Source organism: Ostrea edulis, chromosome 3 (genome assembly GCF_947568905.1).
Source record: "Ostrea edulis chromosome 3, xbOstEdul1.1, whole genome shotgun sequence".
In the NCBI taxonomy this organism is placed as follows: domain Eukaryota; kingdom Metazoa; phylum Mollusca; class Bivalvia; order Ostreida; family Ostreidae; genus Ostrea; species Ostrea edulis.
This window is the reverse complement of record NC_079166.1, coordinates 38,044,559-38,059,723: the sequence shown is the minus strand read 5'-3', so window position 1 is coordinate 38,059,723 and position 15,165 is coordinate 38,044,559. Positions and strand designations below refer to the sequence as shown.

General features: G+C 36.9%; 2 protein-coding genes and 1 long non-coding RNA gene across 3 annotated transcripts in view; 2 read left to right on the top strand and 1 right to left on the bottom strand.

Moving 5' to 3' along the window:
• The window catches only part of LOC125673971 (PH-interacting protein-like), a 41,300-nt gene that overhangs the window by 12,111 nt on the left and 14,024 nt on the right, over positions 1-15,165 (bottom strand). Inside the window, exons 15-24 of the mRNA XM_048910934.2 lie at positions 12,820-13,045; positions 11,846-12,085; positions 6,779-6,923; positions 6,524-6,611; positions 6,242-6,388; positions 5,790-5,857; positions 5,104-5,362; positions 3,920-4,159; positions 3,174-3,298; positions 2,053-2,135 (exon numbers count right to left, since the gene is read on the bottom strand). Of these exons, the coding sequence (XP_048766891.2) occupies positions 2,053-2,135; positions 3,174-3,298; positions 3,920-4,159; positions 5,104-5,362; positions 5,790-5,857; positions 6,242-6,388; positions 6,524-6,611; positions 6,779-6,923; positions 11,846-12,085; positions 12,820-13,045 (1,621 nt within the window). The remainder of the gene's footprint in view (positions 1-2,052; positions 2,136-3,173; positions 3,299-3,919; positions 4,160-5,103; positions 5,363-5,789; positions 5,858-6,241; positions 6,389-6,523; positions 6,612-6,778; positions 6,924-11,845; positions 12,086-12,819; positions 13,046-15,165) is intronic.
• LOC130053413 (uncharacterized) lies at positions 98-14,764 on the top strand. The gene is made up of 2 exons (XR_008801993.1): positions 98-225; positions 14,002-14,764. It is a non-coding gene; the product is annotated as an uncharacterized LOC130053413 (long non-coding RNA).
• Positions 7,639-10,060, top strand: LOC125673972 (uncharacterized). Its single transcript, XM_056160634.1, has 2 exons — positions 7,639-7,682; positions 7,790-10,060. The coding sequence occupies exons 1-2, from the start codon at positions 7,654-7,656 to the stop codon at positions 9,759-9,761; spliced, it is 2,001 nt and encodes a 666-aa protein (XP_056016609.1). The 5' UTR covers positions 7,639-7,653; the 3' UTR covers positions 9,762-10,060.

Sequence of the window (15,165 nt, the reverse complement as noted above, 5' to 3'; positions counted from 1 at the left end):
TATATGATTAATTTATCCAGCAAATCTATTAAATACAGATACTTTTATCTCAGGTAAAGTCTGTTCCAGAAATGATCAAATGGTGGTGGGGGTCGGGTGGCAAATGATATTTTTTTGTGTGGGTGGTCGTATTTTTTCATATTTTATTTGGTCTGTGGTTGGACTGTTAAAAAATGTTTATTATGGGTAGTGGGTAGTTTCTATTGTTTTTTAATTTTGTGCCACGTGGGTGTTGAGTTTTCAGAATATTTTTATTGTCGCTCTTGTTGTGTTAATTGGTTACAAAACGTCGGAGGGAAAATTGAAAACGTGCTTTCGAAATGCTGCTTTCGAAATCGGAAGTAACATAGAACTATTCGAGTTGTCGCTCTTTGTAGCTCATAACTTTCTATTTCCATTGCGGCACTCTTCAAATTAGAGGCGCGTTTAGTAGGGTCCCTTGGGACGTGATGGCGGTGAACTCTGTAGATTATTACAGTTTACAGTGCATCGATCTTGGGAATATTTTGAAATCAATAGGTATTCCGTTTTCTAATAAAAATAGGCAAACCTTGGTTGATTTATGCAAGGGTACCGATGCATTATATTTATCAGTCAGTGTGATGGTGATATAGAGGCCTCCATTAGAAGATGAACGATTCGTGGAAAAAGATATCCATACCCATTTCATGATAATAGCATTGCTTGGACATTCCCGCCATAGATGCCTTTGATTGTTGATGTGACATCGTTTCTTCAGAACTACTGTGATACAATGTCGCACAGGCATTACCGCGTCATTGACTACTAGAATGTTTGTCCCAAAAACCTCGCGAGATTTGTACTGTTTTCATTTTTTAAAAATATTTTTGTGGTGGGTCTGGTTAGGTTTTTTTTTTAATTAGATGGGTCATTGTAAAATGAGTTTTATCAATTTGATGGGTCATGGGGCAATTTGGAATAGCCCTAACAATAAACAAATAGATTTAGAAATAGATTTGTTTTCCCCTGTCACCATTTACATGTAAGGGTACATAGTGATGTCAATAAATCCTTGTGTGCACCGTTTTCCCTGTTTCCTGATGAGAGTGCATGACAACAGTAAAAATGCCTTGTTTCTGTAAGAGGACACATAATGTTCAGTGAATACCATGCTTTCTTTCAAGATGAGATGTATTGTTTCAGTCAATCAGAAAAAAGAACTGTTTTAGCTGTTTAATGATAAATTCTATCATTGTAAATTCTAGGTATTGTTCGAGATTTATACCGATACCAAACATGTCCGGATAAGACAAGTTTTACTGTATTTGTGCAATAAATTTAAATGAAAACATTTGAGATTTCATGATGGCTTGAAACTTTTCCTATTCTTTCATATTTTCCAACTTTAAAATCATAATTGTTCAAATAATGAATAAAATCACAAATGCATTGAAAAAAAACTAGCTCTTTACACCTTTAATTGTTGAAATTAACAAAGAGAGCACTGTCTCTCAATTTTCTCTCTTAATATCAGGGATGTCAATCATCAAACATTGCAATAAAAATAAAAATGTTGTATAAATTAACAAAGAGAGCACCGTCTCTCAATTTTCTGTCTTAATATCAGGGATGTCAATCATCAAACATTGCAATAAAAATAAAAATGTTGTATAAATTAACAAAGAGAGCACCGTCTCTCAATTTTCTCTCTTAATATCAGGGATGTCAATCATCAAACATTGCAATAAAAATAAAATTGTTGCATATTTCAGTGTTGTTCATTTATCAAAGAAATAAATTTCATTTTTGAAAATACATGCGGGTGTGAACTGCGATGCTATACACCTGCATGTTTTATGAAGTGCTAAAGTATGCTGGCGGGAAGTGTTGCTGTTCATGCTCTCATGTATTGGGCATCAAACTTTTCCTTTTTACCATTTTTATACGAAATAAATTTTTGAGTTTCATAAAAAAATTTCATTTGTGATATTGCAGCACGCACACTCAAGGACTTCTCAGGGCATCTTGCTGTGTACACATAGTATTTAAGCCATAATAAAACAATAGTGTTAATATTCTGTTGATGTATACCTGTTTTCCACTTCCTCTTCATGGCAGTGTCATAGGACTGTTTCAGGACAATGAAATCAATAACATCAGGCATATCATGGTACCTGTAAAATCAAGAACAGGTATATTGTATATCATGGTACCTGTAAAATCAATAACAGATATGTCATGGTACCTGTAAAATCAATAACAGATATGTCATGGTACCTGTAAAATCAATAACAGATATGTCATGGTACCTGTAAAATCAATAACAGGTATGTCATGGTACCTGTAAAATCAATAACATCAGCTATCCTCAGATGATTCCACAACACTTCACACAAACTACGGATGTGATTGGTGTAGGAATATGCACGAATGTTACATTTCTTTGCTGGAACTACCTGTTTACTCCTTTCAACTACAATTTAAAGATGGCTACAGATGACTTTTCCACTGTGCTGCAGTTTGCAAAGGATTGCTTTGGCATGTGCACATAGGGAATAACTTTCTTCTCATTCGTTATTTGTGACCGCTAATGCCGATATAACGGACGTGTTATCGGAATCGATAACACGGATGTTTGCAACCATTAAATCTCAACATTTAACAGTGTCACCAAAAACAAATGAGAAGATAGTTGTTCCCATTCAAATTAAAGACGAGCAAATGCAGACATTTGAATCCTTTTGACTGCTTCCATTTTCAGAATTACTTTGTTTTGATCACATGAACGTAAAAACCCAATATGGTGACAATCCAATCACATCTGAGGTCAGTGTGCGAGGTACAAGCTACGCAAGGAGCTCCGAGTGCATCCCTGTCATTTCTGTATTACAAAATTATTGTATGGCATGACACCCAGTGCAGTGTGTGTATCCAATTCTATGATTCTATGTTTTTTTGGAACCAACCAGATACATGTAAAATAAAATTCTATGTTGGAGAATTCTAAGGGTTGTGCAGATTCTTAACTGCAACAGTTCTTACAATATGTACACCATGTGCAAGTACTACAAACAGTGCAGCTGTATAAAGACCGAACAACTCACTACACAACCATCCAACACCCTCTCCCCCTACAAACATACACGTACTACACTGCACATGCTCAAATACAATTTTGAGCGACATACATGTAAATTAGTTGCACAACTTACTTAAATGTGAAGGAATTCCGCGTAGGTTTTCCAGTTTCTAGGTCAACATAGGCCATTTTCAGACAGCAGAGACGAGGCGGGCGAACTTCGTATTTGATTCCTACAATCTTCATATACTCTTGTTCCTAAAATTTCAAAAAGAATAGCTATAATTGTATTATTTCTCATCAAATGTTTCTAACCAAGCCTTCATTTTGCAATGTGCAAATACAGTACAGCATCAATCCCTTATAATGAATTGTCTTATAACAGTTAGGATATAATTTTTGCTTGTGTTCTGTCAGTAAGCAGAAAAATGTTAGTTTGTGGTATCTTAATTTGAAAAGATATTATATAATGTGGAATCAACAAGTATTTATAACACAGGGCATTCAGAAACAAAACAACTTCAAATCGCACTAACATATCCGTTTTCTCTTACAACAGGAACTTGTAACATGACCTTACAATAAGCACAAATTCTTTTGATCTGGATGGATATACATGTATTTAACCATTTAACGATCATTTTTAATCTGTTGTACTATAATACCGGAGAAGCATGCAGAACTGGATAATGCATGACAGTGCGTAATGAAAATTTGTCTGCATATCAATTTCAAGTAATAACACAAAAGATTTTGAGCTTTTTTACGTGAAATTTTATTGCTAATTCAGTTGACTTGCCAATGTTCTTGAAAAAAGTTTTACTAATGCTAGTTCTTTTCGCAGTTTGGCAGATAAACACACAATAAAAAAGATAGTACCCTTAAGTTTGGATTCACATGCCAGGGTTGGCTCTTGCGAATATCCAATTTATAAACATTGCGTTTCTTCACAGCAAGGAGGTAGAGTTCATGACCCTGTTTGAAATACATGACATCATCTCCCATCTGAGGCACATATGGTGACTTCCTGGGAATGACGTCAGTCAGCCACTCGGGAGGCCGAAACTCCTCAGGCAGTTCTGTTATATCCTCCATCTTCTTCACAATTTTTTCTTTTCTCTGAAAATAATACACGTATACATGATGAATTCCTCTGGATTCTTCGATGTGCGGATCAAAGTTAAAAGTATTCCCGTAAGACATTAATTAAAACTTTAAATATTTAACATTAAACAAATACAAAGAAATGTACATGTACAAAATTTACTGTTTTTTATTATTCTACATGATCACCATTGTACAAAAACAACAACTAAATAAATAATTATACAAATTCAGAACAAGAATGAATTGGATGATGTAAAAATGACGATGAGTTACACAGTTTATGATAAATGCTTGTAATGTGTTTTTAAATACCTGTATTACATTAACATGTAAATACCAAGACCTATGGTCAATGCAAAATGTCTCGAAAACCTAATATAATGAATCACATTGCTCTCAGTAACACAAATACAGTATATTGCACACATGGTATTTTGGCTAGTGTCCCCTCAAAGCGTAGAATTTTAACTTGGGCATTGATAACTCCAGAAACACCGAAATTTACACGAGTGGTAGTAAATGAGACTAAATACATGATAACAATTTTTTTCTGCAAACATCCCACAAAATAACATTTGCACTATATTGTTTATCTCCATATAAATTTGTTGGCACCATGAATTTGATGGCAATACTGACAAGGTTACCCAATGACAGCGCATCACAAACAATATGCATAAATGCCAATCCATGATTCAAGCAAAACATCAAACGTAAAATAGACCCTCATGTATAGCCATTTCTGAATTTGGCCAATTTAATTATTTCATATTCATCACCAAAGTCAGCAAGAGGTGAAGAAAGCTAAAATTGCTCATCTAAGTTGCCCAGTCCATTTCATTTACACTCAAGTTCATGCCACTTGACACATTGTGGCAATGTCGAAATTGAAAGAACACAGATGTGTTAGAAACACAGAGGGATGATTAGTAAAGTCAATAAAAATTCTATCTCACTCGTTTATTTTTCGATGGCTTTTTACGGGTGGGTGGGGGTGGCTTTTTCCTCTTGGGTTGTTGTCGACGACTACTAGAACTTCTGGCAGAATCACGAGTGCTCTCTTCATCGTAATTAACATCATCTTCATCATCAACATCTTCTTCCTCCTCATCTTCGGAGGAAGAAAGTTTTCGTCGTTTGATCTGCCGTTTGGACTTGCGCTTCGGAGGCTGGATACCAGCATCTCCCATCCAGTCTGAGTACCCACTAGACTCCCTGTATCAAAGATATACATATAATACTACCACATTTTGTCCAAATATATCATTAACCCAAAAATGATGAATTATAATCCATTTTTGATAATTATGCACAAGTCCTTTAAAAAAACCCAAAAAACTAATAGATATCACATTCAAATTATCTGCATCAATCAGCATACACTTAGGAAGCACGTTTGGAGTGATCCCCCTTTGCTCCATTGAAACATCAATACCAAAGCTTCAACATTTTGAAATATATTCTTAATATTATTCAGTCAGCAAAATAATCATACCAATCATCCTGTTGTGCCATCAAAAACTATACTTCTGGTTCATGGAGCATATACATGTACTTATTTCATTATTCACAAACAAATCTATCAGTTCTTGAGAGGTATGGATTGGGGAATCACTAATTCTAGATTCTGGGGTGGTCTTACCCATCGTCATTATCATTGTCACTGCTAAACATCACATCAGAATTCGAAGCCTCTGCATTTTCCTCTTCCTGTAAATTCAATTTGAATGCAGAATTTAAAAACATTTATTAATAAATGTAAGTGTTTTTGGGATTCTAGATCCGAAATATTGAACATAAGAAGAAATTTCAGTTCCACATTGCCTTTGCCTTTAATACATTGTCAAGTGATTGGTCTTGTTTTGAACACACCTTCCCACCATTAAATACAGTTTTGGTGTTAAACATCTGTTCTGTTCAATATTTACTCAAATAATGACAAGGGTGAAAATACATTTAGAACGATGACGAATAATTTGTATTGACTACAGCCAGCTCTTCAGACCAAAAAAGTGGCAGCCTATTGTTCGAAAAATACGGTACATGAAAGTAATTTACATTATTCTATAAATCCGTGTAATGTTATTTCTTTACCTCTTCCTCCTCTGTGTCATACAGGGCCCTTGTCACCAGTCGGTTGGTCGCCACCTCCTCATTTTCTCGCTGGTTTCCAACATTTTCCCGACGGTTTTTATGTTTGCGCCTGGTTTTCATGTTGGATCCTGAATCACTGCATTCAGCCTATTCAACAATATTGGATTTCCCATTACCATGAAAATCTACATTTGTATTGTTTTATGTACATGCACTACACTGGGTATTCTTAATGGCCATGAAACCAGAAAAGCATTGAAGAGTGTTGTTACTCATTCTTACATCGTAAATACATGGTTTCTTCTTTCTCTCCATAGTGAAAAGTTTAACCTCCTCATTTGCATAAGCCATTCTCATATCTTCACCCCTCCTGTAATGTACAGTAATATATTACATGTATATATATAAAACATTCAAAAACATTTGATAATAAAAGATCCTTATATTACCTGTAAATAGACAAAACAGTTACAATCAAAATGCAATAAACACCTAAGAAGATAGAGTTAGCAAGATCTGTTTTAACGTTATACTTACAATATTGCAGCAGTGTCTAGTTCCTTGATGACAACCCTGCGACTCAAAGCTGCGATATCAGACTGTGTTGCCCTCTGGGAAATATTACCCAGGGACTGTCGCACTCCTTCTCTTTCTCCAGTTCTCCTCAGTCCAACATTGCCCACTAAACCAAAAAAAATCAAAAAAATCAAGAGGTACATTATTACGAGATAACAAGTCAGAAATAGTGGTCAAGTCCTATAGTGGCTACCTTGACCTTGATATATGACCTACACCTTCACCTGGAATAAAGCTTTTACCTTCACATTCAGCTGACAAAATATTAGGTCTTAATCTAGTGTAATTACAAATTAAGCTTTAAAGGTTGAAGTTGTAGACAGACAGACAGGCCAAAATAACAGTTCAACCTTGATTTGTAATTTTAGTTTACCCTTGATATCTCTATGTTTTTTCTTGGTCCAATCGAGTTCAAGATAACAAGGTTTGACTGTATTTATATTTTCTAATTTATATTATACAATACATATAGGGTTTTATGTTGAGTGGAAAGGTCACATGCACATCAGCCTATATAGAAAATTATAAACAATGAAACCTAAAAGGTTTACCCCTGACATGAAATATTAAATAATAAAATACAACGACTGGAGGCCAACACCCTGAGGAAATTAAGTGGCTGAGTTTGAAAAAAGCTATGCAAAAATTGAAACAATGATCCCAGCTTGAATGAAGAAGTTAATTAATTTACTGCTTCTATTTTAAATGTTCTACACATCATCAGGAAGTCTTATGCAAGTCGATAAAGAAAAGCAGCCTAAAAGGAAATAAAATAAAAGTATAAGCAGATAAGTACAGGACTTTCCAAAGTGGAAAACCCACGCCAACACATAACAATGGATTCCCCCAGTGTAACACCCCAAACGTAAGTAACAAATATGGATTTAAGTAAGTTCATTTCAAACTCAAAGTTATAATTCATTTAATCTATCTTATTATAAAAGTTTCTATTAATAATCACTATTTTGTCAGTGAAACAGGTATACAGAATATGTCAGAGTCCATGTTTGTGGGACTGTGTCGTAAAGTGGGGACCTCACAACAAGTGGCAATGCGGAGAGATGTGACAGACATAGCGGAGATGGTGAAGAACAAAACAATAACAAGTACCTTGATCATGGTGATGACAAGTGGAAGTTACAGAGAAGGATTCAGAATGGAGGGATCTGATATTGATACCATGTATTGGTATAACAACCAACCAGTGATCTGGGACTTATCTCAGACCCAGTTTTACAATGTACACAGACAATCCCTGATTCTCTCTGTCTCTTCTGAAAGTCCACCCGGATTTACTTTACTTCAGTTACTGTCACCAAGGGCAGACAACAGAGTTATCTCAGCATTAGTCACAATGAATGGTGGACGTTATATATCTAGTTCTAAATACAGAGAGATCACATGTTCTGATGTAGTGCCTAACTCTACAGTACATGGTCCATGTGGCAGTGGAGATATAGATGGACTAGAATATGACACTGCTCAGTGTTTTGCTTGTGACTTTTGGCCTCCGTCTGCCTCTTCATGGATAGACAGGTGTCACACATGGCCCCAGCCACAGGTTGTTAGGGACATAGTCAGAAGTGGTTGTCACTTTGTAGCAATAGGACACAAATTAGGAAATCATGAAAGCAATGAATGGAGAATTTCATTTTCTTTGGCAGAACAAAAACTTGTGTACTCAATGAACCACTGTCAATTCTTGACTTATGGTTTGCTGAAATTGTTCTTAAAAGAAGTCATTAACAATGGATTAGGTGATAATGAGAAATTACTGTGTTCCTATCACATGAAGACAGCAGTTTTCTGGATGATTCAACAAAACACAATACCTAACTGGTGTCCACAGAATCTCCTGAAATGTTTCTGGTACTGCTTTAAACTCATCCTTAAATGGGTGTATGAGGGAGTCTGTCCTAACTTTTTCATTCCAGAAAACAACATGTTTCTCAGTAATATCCATGGTAGAGCACAAAACAGATTATTCATTAGACTGAATGGATTTTATGAAAAAGGTTTAGCATCCCTGCTACACAATTCCTCCCTCAGGTCTTATATCATGAATGTCCTTTATAACCCCAGACTCAGTATAAATTGTACTGATGAATACACTCTGGTATCTGAGGTCGAGTTTGATGAAGAAATATTCCCAGGGGTAGATCGAATTGGTTTAATACTTCCATTAAATTTGTTCTTCAGTATGAAGTACCTAAACACAGTAGATCAGTTGACAGTCTCACCCCTGACACAGTATCAGGTTCTCATGTTACAGGTACTTACAGCCTTCATCCTTCACAGTGCTGCTTTTATATTACAGAACATGTACAGCAACACCACTAAAAACAAGCTGATGTATATTGCTGACAGAATGTCCTGTCACATGTTGAAACTCACAGCCACGTTTGGGTGTATTTCTGACAGGTTGTACATTGCAATGTATTATTACAAGACACTCAGATACACAGAAGCTTTGTCTGTGATAGAGATGACAAAGGTCAACTTAGCACAGCCATATGTGATGCATAACGGGACAGTAGACACAGAGAGGTATACCGAGGCTGTAGGGGGGCAGTCCTGGTCTACAAAGTTAAGACATGCTGTAGCATGCAATATCAAATTAAACAACAGAATCAATTATATCAATGAATTAATGAAAGAGCAGATGGTCGCCATACAAAACAATGACTCAACTATGGTTATCCCGCCCCTAGTTGTGTTACACATGCTTAAGTTCCTGTGTTACAGACATATTGACACAATGAGAGCACAAACAGCTCTTAATGATCTACAGGTCCTAGTTCACCATGATCAGGGGCGGTATGTAGATATGGGCTTAAGAGACATATCATGGCAGATCCTGGGTATCTGTCAACAGATCTCAGGGAACCTCCAGGCTGCTCTATACTCCTACCAACAATCACTCAAGACAATTTCCATACAATAAAATACAAAGGGCTACACTAATGAGAATACATGACCTCAGATAAATATAGTATTGTACAATAGTTCATGTGGCTTTAACTAATGAATTATTCCAATGCCACTTGATCAATGAATGTGTTAGCAAAGGAGGGTTTCAGATGTTAATGTTCTAATCTGCTTGATAAGTGGTTACATTTATGATTATCTGTTCTATCTATGCCTACTCTTTAACTAGAATGCACGAAGTTTCAAATTTTGAGATTGACTATTATACACATCATGTTGTCATATGACTCTATTGTGTTAAATGTGAGCTTCTGATGTCTCTTTATTAAAATGTTGTTGTCGATATAAAAAGCAGGAGGAATGGACAGAAGATGGACATGAGGATTCCTATAAAACATTTAAACCTTGTTTACAGAGCCTGTTGCTATCAATTTAATTTGATTGCTAAATGTACATTTCCAGGAATAAAGGGGAGGATTCTTAAAAATCAATTTCTTTTTATACTAAATGATCTTTATTGTCCTATCCTGAGGTCCTGGCCTCAAGAAATAAACTGCGAATAGACTTAAGTTAAAAATATTAATTTATACTTATATCTTTATAAGATTTTTCTAGCATATTTGTTTTAAAAAATTGCTGATTAATAAAACAAAGATGACATGCAAACAAATACTGAAAATATTTTCTGTTGATGAAAATTATATCAAAAGTTAGTTGGATTTGAAATTTAGACTTAAGTTTATTCTCGAGGCCTGAACTCCTGACCCAGGGACCAGAAATTTCAGTTTCTGTAGATGTCTCCTACCCATTATAACTATGTGTCAGTCACTGTGATAAATAAATCCCAACTCATGGGGACCATAAATTTCACAATTTACAAATAGAGTGTTCCCCTCAGTTTTACCACAGTACATGTACTCAGTTTGATGTCCAGAAGACAATTAAATAAAATACACATTTTTACTACACAAATTATGGACCCCTGACCTAGCATTAGAACCCCTGGTCTAGGGACAATAAATTTCCCAATTTTGAGAGAAGCTTCTCTGTTCATTATTACTATGTGTATGCACTCAATTGGGCAATTTTGATGTCTAGGAGTGAAAAAATGGATTTTCAAAGACAAAAACACATCATTATATGAGCCATAAAGCTATGCCCTAGCACCAGAACATTGCATGTTGGGACCCTGAATTTGGTAATTACCATGACTATACATACAGTTTGTCTGCTAAATGCCCTTGAGTAAAAATGGAAGATGTTAATGATTGCATGATTTTTTTTAAAGTTGTCAACCCACCCTTCAGACTAGCAGTGACCATGACACTGACAATTTTGTTTCCCTCTCCCCATAGATGCTCTATACCAAATTTGGTGAAAAATGACACAGCATTAAAAAAAACAAGAGGTACTGTGAGCAATGCTCACTAAGAATACCCACCCCCGCTTACCCCAATCTCCCAAAGGGTGTTGTTAATAGGTATAAACTACCTCTTTTCTGAGTGTAAAAAACAAATGGCATGACAAACCGAACCATATTGCTACTTCGATGTCCAGTGCACGTGACCTTTGACCTTTTGACCCCAAAATTGATAGGGAACATCTTCATCCCATGGGTAGTCCATATGTATGATATGGTGACTGTAGGTGGAAAGGATAACGCTTTAGAGCCCGGAAACCATATTGCTACTTCGATGTCCAGTGCGCTTGACCTTTGACCTTTTGACCCCAAAATCAATAGGGAACATCTTCATCCCATGGGTAGTCCATATGTATGATATGGTGACTGTAGGTGGAAAGTATAACGCTTTAGAGCCCGGAAACCATATTGCTTCTTCGATGTCCAGTGCGCTTGACCTTTGACCTTTTGACCCCAAAATCGATAGGGAACATCTTCATCCCATGGGTAGTCCATATGTATGATATGGTGACGGTAGGTGGAAAGGATAATGCTTTAGAGTCCGGAAACCATTGCGTCTACAGACGGACGGACGGACAGACCGATTCCAGTATACCCCCCCCCCCCCCCACAACTTGTTGCGGGGGGTATAAAAATTAACTCACGTGATTCAAAACCTTTAAAATCCTGAGCTTGCTTACCTGAGTTTGACCTGTTGACCCTTGGGGAACCTCCAGGGGGTGGGGGACTTCCCAGGTGATAGAGTCCCTCTCTGGCTATTCTCTGATCCTGCTCCCTTTGTAACTGTTGGATCAAGTTGTCAATATTCCGTCGGTTGTCCTGGGGTGGAGGTTCGCCTGGGAGGGGCTCAGCTCTAGGAAGATCCTCTGAGTGGTTGTCATCTATCAGGGCTTCAAGGTCTCCAACTACCTCCTGAGAACCTGCAGGGATTAAAGGTCATTACATAACAAGGGTTAAAGGTCGCCTACATCTACTACACAGGATTAAAATGAAACCTAATAATTTTGATGAGGTATATAACCTAGTTTTCTTGAACTTGATGATGCTGAGAACTTCTTTTTAAAAAAATATCCGAGGATTTGAGATATCAAGGTTAAAATACATAAAGAAAATGTAGATGGGACTTTCAGCTCACTTTGACATATCCATAGTATTCGAGATATCGATATTTGATATATAAAAAAATTAATATATTTCATTTTTGAAAATAAATGTGGGTACAAATCGTTTTCAAAGAAAAAACACATCACGCGTTTATTAAAACATTGGATTGATATCCCTACCTTCCTCATTGACCTGCATTGATATCCCTACCTTCCTCATTGACCTGCATTGATATCCCTACCTTCCTCATTGACCTGCATTGATATCGCTACCTTCCTCATTGACCTGCAATGATATCCCTACCTTCCTCATTGATGACCTGCATTGATATCCCTACCTTCCTCATTGATGACCTGCATTGATATCCCTACCTTTCTCATTGATGACCTGCATTGATATCCCTACCTCCCTCATTGACCTGCATTGATATCCCTACCTCCCTCATTGACCTGCATTGATATCACTACCTTCCTCATTGATATCCCTACCTTCCTCATTGACCTGCACTGATATCCCTACCTTCCTCATTGACCTGCACTGATATCCCTACCTTCCTCATTGACCTGCATCTGAGGTACCAGCTGTTCGTTATTGCAGTGTTCCCTGCCTGGCACAAGTTTCTGGTAGATTGGTGGGTAAGGATTACCATCGATGTCCACCAAGAAAGGTGGGGGCATTAAATGTGGAGGCTGCTGTGTTTGTTCATCCAGAACATAGTTATTAGCGTCACGCATCAGTGGTCGGTAATCTGTGTGGAAAAACACTTCCTCTGGGATCTGTCAAGAAAATGAAATTACATGTGGAATGGAGTCTAATGACAAAAGCATTTTTTAATAAGCGACCCATGGGCCACAATGCTCCCCTGATTTCAATTGACTTCAATGAATTAAAATTCAATTTTTTTTTATCCCAAATGGTTACATGACAGAAACTCTACATCAGAATTAGTAGATCAATATAGATACACTGTGCATGTACGCTTGTCACAGAGTAATAATACAAAAATGCTTTCATACCAATCTGAAAAACTGCAGTTTTTGTGTTTCTTTAATTCTTAAAATCTATATCCCATTGTGATTATCAATCCTAACCTGGAGGTCAAAACTCAGAAAATGTTTTAAATTAATCATTTAAAACAATAATACCTGTAAACATGGTCAAGTATGTATGTGGACGAAGTACACTACTACTGTAGACTAGTTGTGCAGCAATACAGATTGGTGGTGCATACCAAATGAAAGGAAAAGTGAGCGACCTCACATACCCCATGCTCCAACATTGCTTGAAAATGTTTCACATAATGAATGGTAATGCTTTGCATTGCTGCAAGAACAGGACATATGGGCTCGAAATTTTAAGTTCAAAAGGGGTATAACTCCCTGGACAAGAGACCCAAGGGCCACATTGCTCACTTGAGTCACCTTGGCCCATATCTAAAAATTGTTCTTATATATTCGCAAGTAAAACTTTCATTCCTATTGTGGCCCCAACCTACCCGTGGGGGCCATGAGTTTTACAAACTTGAATTGGTACTATGTCAGGAAGCTTTCATGTAAGGGCTGTTCCAGAAATGATCAAATGGGGGGGGGTCGGGCGGCAAATGATATTTTTTTGTGTGGGTGGTCGTATTTTTTCATATTTTAATTGGTCCGTGGTGGGATTGTTAATAAAATATTTATTATGGGTAGTGGGTAGTTTCTATTGTTTTATTTTGTGCCACGTGGGTGTTGAGTTTTCAGAATATTTTTATTGTCGCTCTTGTCGTGTTGGTTACAAAACGTCGGAGGGAAAATTGAAAACGTGCTTTCGAAATGCTGCTTTCGAAATCGAAAGTAACATAGAACTATTCGAGTTGTCGCTCTTTGCAGCGCATAACTTTCCATTACGGCACTCTTCAAATTAGAGGCGCGTTTAATAGGGTCCCTTTGGACGTGATGGCGGCGAACTCTGTTCTGTAGATTATTACAGTTTAAAGTGCATCGATTTTGGGAATATTTTGAAACCAATAGGTATTCCGTTTTCTAATAAAAATAGGCAAACCTTAGTTGATTTAAACGAGGGTACCGATGCGTTATATTTATCAGTCGGTGTGATGGTGATATAGAGGCCTCCGGGCGCGGGCTCCATTTGAAGACGAACGATTCGTGGAAAAACATATCCATACCCATTTCATGATAATAGCATCATTTGGACTCCCAATCTTTCCAACATTCCCGCCATAGATGCCTTTGATTGTTGATGTGACATCGTTTCTTCAGAACTACTGTGATACAATGTCGCACAGGCATTACCGCGTCATTGACTAGAATGTTTGTCCCGAAAACCTCACGAGATTTGTACCGTTTTCATTTTTAAAAATATTTTTGTGGTGGGTCTGGTTAGTTTTTTTTTTTTATTAGATGGGTCATTGTAAAATGAGTTTATTAATTTGATGGGACATGGGGTAATTTTTTATTTTTTTTTTTATGGGTGCTTGGTATATACAAAAGGTGCCTCCCGACCCCCCCATGTATTTATTTCTGGAATAGCCCTAAATGTAAACCTGTCTGGTCCAGTGGTTCTTCAGAAGGTTTTTAAAGATTTTCCTATATATTTTAAGTAAAACTTTGATCCCCTATTATGGTCATATCCCCCCCCCCCCCCTACCGAGTGGGGGGTGTCATAATTTTAACAAACTTGAATCTGCACTATGTCAGGAAGCTTTCATATAAATTTGTACTTTCCTAGCCCAGTGGTTCTTGAGAAGATTTTCAAACATTTTACCTAAATAGTATGTAAAACTTTGATCCCATATTGTGGCCCAACCATACCCCCAGAGATCATAGTTTTAACAAACTTAAATCTGCACTATTTCAGAAGGCTTTCATGTAAATTGCAGCTCTTCTGAATGCACATA

Excerpts from the sequence above, each read along its gene's own strand:
- LOC125673972 (XM_056160634.1), top strand. The coding sequence starts at position 7,654 with ATGGATTCCCCCAGTGTAACACCCCAAAC. Across the intron at positions 7,683-7,789 it reads CCCAGTGTAACACCCCAAAC|TGAAACAGGTATACAGAATA; the intron begins GTAAGTAACAAA and ends CTATTTTGTCAG.